The following is a 1,020-nucleotide window of genomic DNA, read 5'->3' as shown; positions in this document are numbered from 1 at the left end:
GATAGATAGATAGATAGATTGATAGATAGATAGATTGATAGATAGATAGATTGATAGATAGATAGATTGATAGATAGAATAATGATAGATAGATTGAAGATAGGTAGCTCCCTTCACCCCCATAATCTCAATACAAAGAAGATCGCTCAAACTTGGCTGGACACACACCACATTTTTGTCCTCCTTCCCTCAGAAGAGAGGAGTCAACCCTCGCTACTATATCTATCTAATCTAGCCAAGCTACCTCTCTAAGTGATCTGATGTATGTAATCGATCTAGCTACTGTCCTAGCTACCTACCTATCTTTGTAGCCTATCTATTATTGAGACATAATGAATGAAAATTCAACACGTACATCACATGCGCAGATTCGTCGTGACGTGTCAATGCCTAACATCTCAACTCCAGAGCTTTGCTGCATGCACTGCACCCCACCTTCAATTATCGGCTGTATATACACATCCAGAAGTCTGTACATACCTTCACTCTCTCCCGACCACCGAAGGGAAGAAATACTATCTCGATGGCCTGAAAGAATTCGAAGACACTGGCTTGTCGATGTATTCCAGAGACGTACGGTACTATCCTAAAGAACAGGAGAAGGAGACGAAGAAGAAGAAGACGGGGGGTAAGAGAGAGAAAATGAGAAAGACGAAGGCTTAGAAAGGAAGAGAATGGCGATCAGATACAGTAGACCTTTTCCTTTCTTGAGAGAAAGATCGAAAAAAGGTACAAGAGAAGCTTCTCTTATCTCTGCATACGACATTCGTTAGAGAAGATAAGGAGATGTCACATAGGCTTGCGGTCAAAGTGAATAGCTTCTGTTGAAAACATATACGTGCATACATATTTGTATACACAGTCATACAGACCTTCACATAGGCACACACACAATTCTCCGTCGAGATTCCCTGACGATATACATGGGGGGGCATATGGAAATGAGGAGAGACAGGTGCACCAAGGTAAAGCTTCAAATTTTGGTATACATACAACGGCATACACGGATAGATAGATAGA

At 41.4% G+C, this 1,020-nt stretch overlaps 1 protein-coding gene across 1 annotated transcript in view; it reads right to left on the bottom strand.

Annotated features, from left to right (window-relative positions):
* Positions 1-1,020, bottom strand: part of CSUI_006516 (notchless) — a gene marked incomplete at its 3' end in the record, with an annotated part of 7,180 nt that overhangs the window by 2,035 nt on the left and 4,125 nt on the right. The window contains exon 5 of the mRNA XM_068066672.1: positions 481-586. Coding sequence (XP_067921354.1) covers positions 481-586 — 106 coding nt within the window. The remainder of the gene's footprint in view (positions 1-480; positions 587-1,020) is intronic.

This window comes from Cystoisospora suis, assembly GCF_002600585.1.
Source record: "Cystoisospora suis strain Wien I chromosome Unknown contig_3307, whole genome shotgun sequence".
Classification (NCBI taxonomy): Eukaryota; Apicomplexa; class Conoidasida; order Eucoccidiorida; family Sarcocystidae; genus Cystoisospora; species Cystoisospora suis.
Note: the sequence above shows the minus strand (reverse complement) of the source record. Positions and strands in the feature narration are given on the sequence as shown.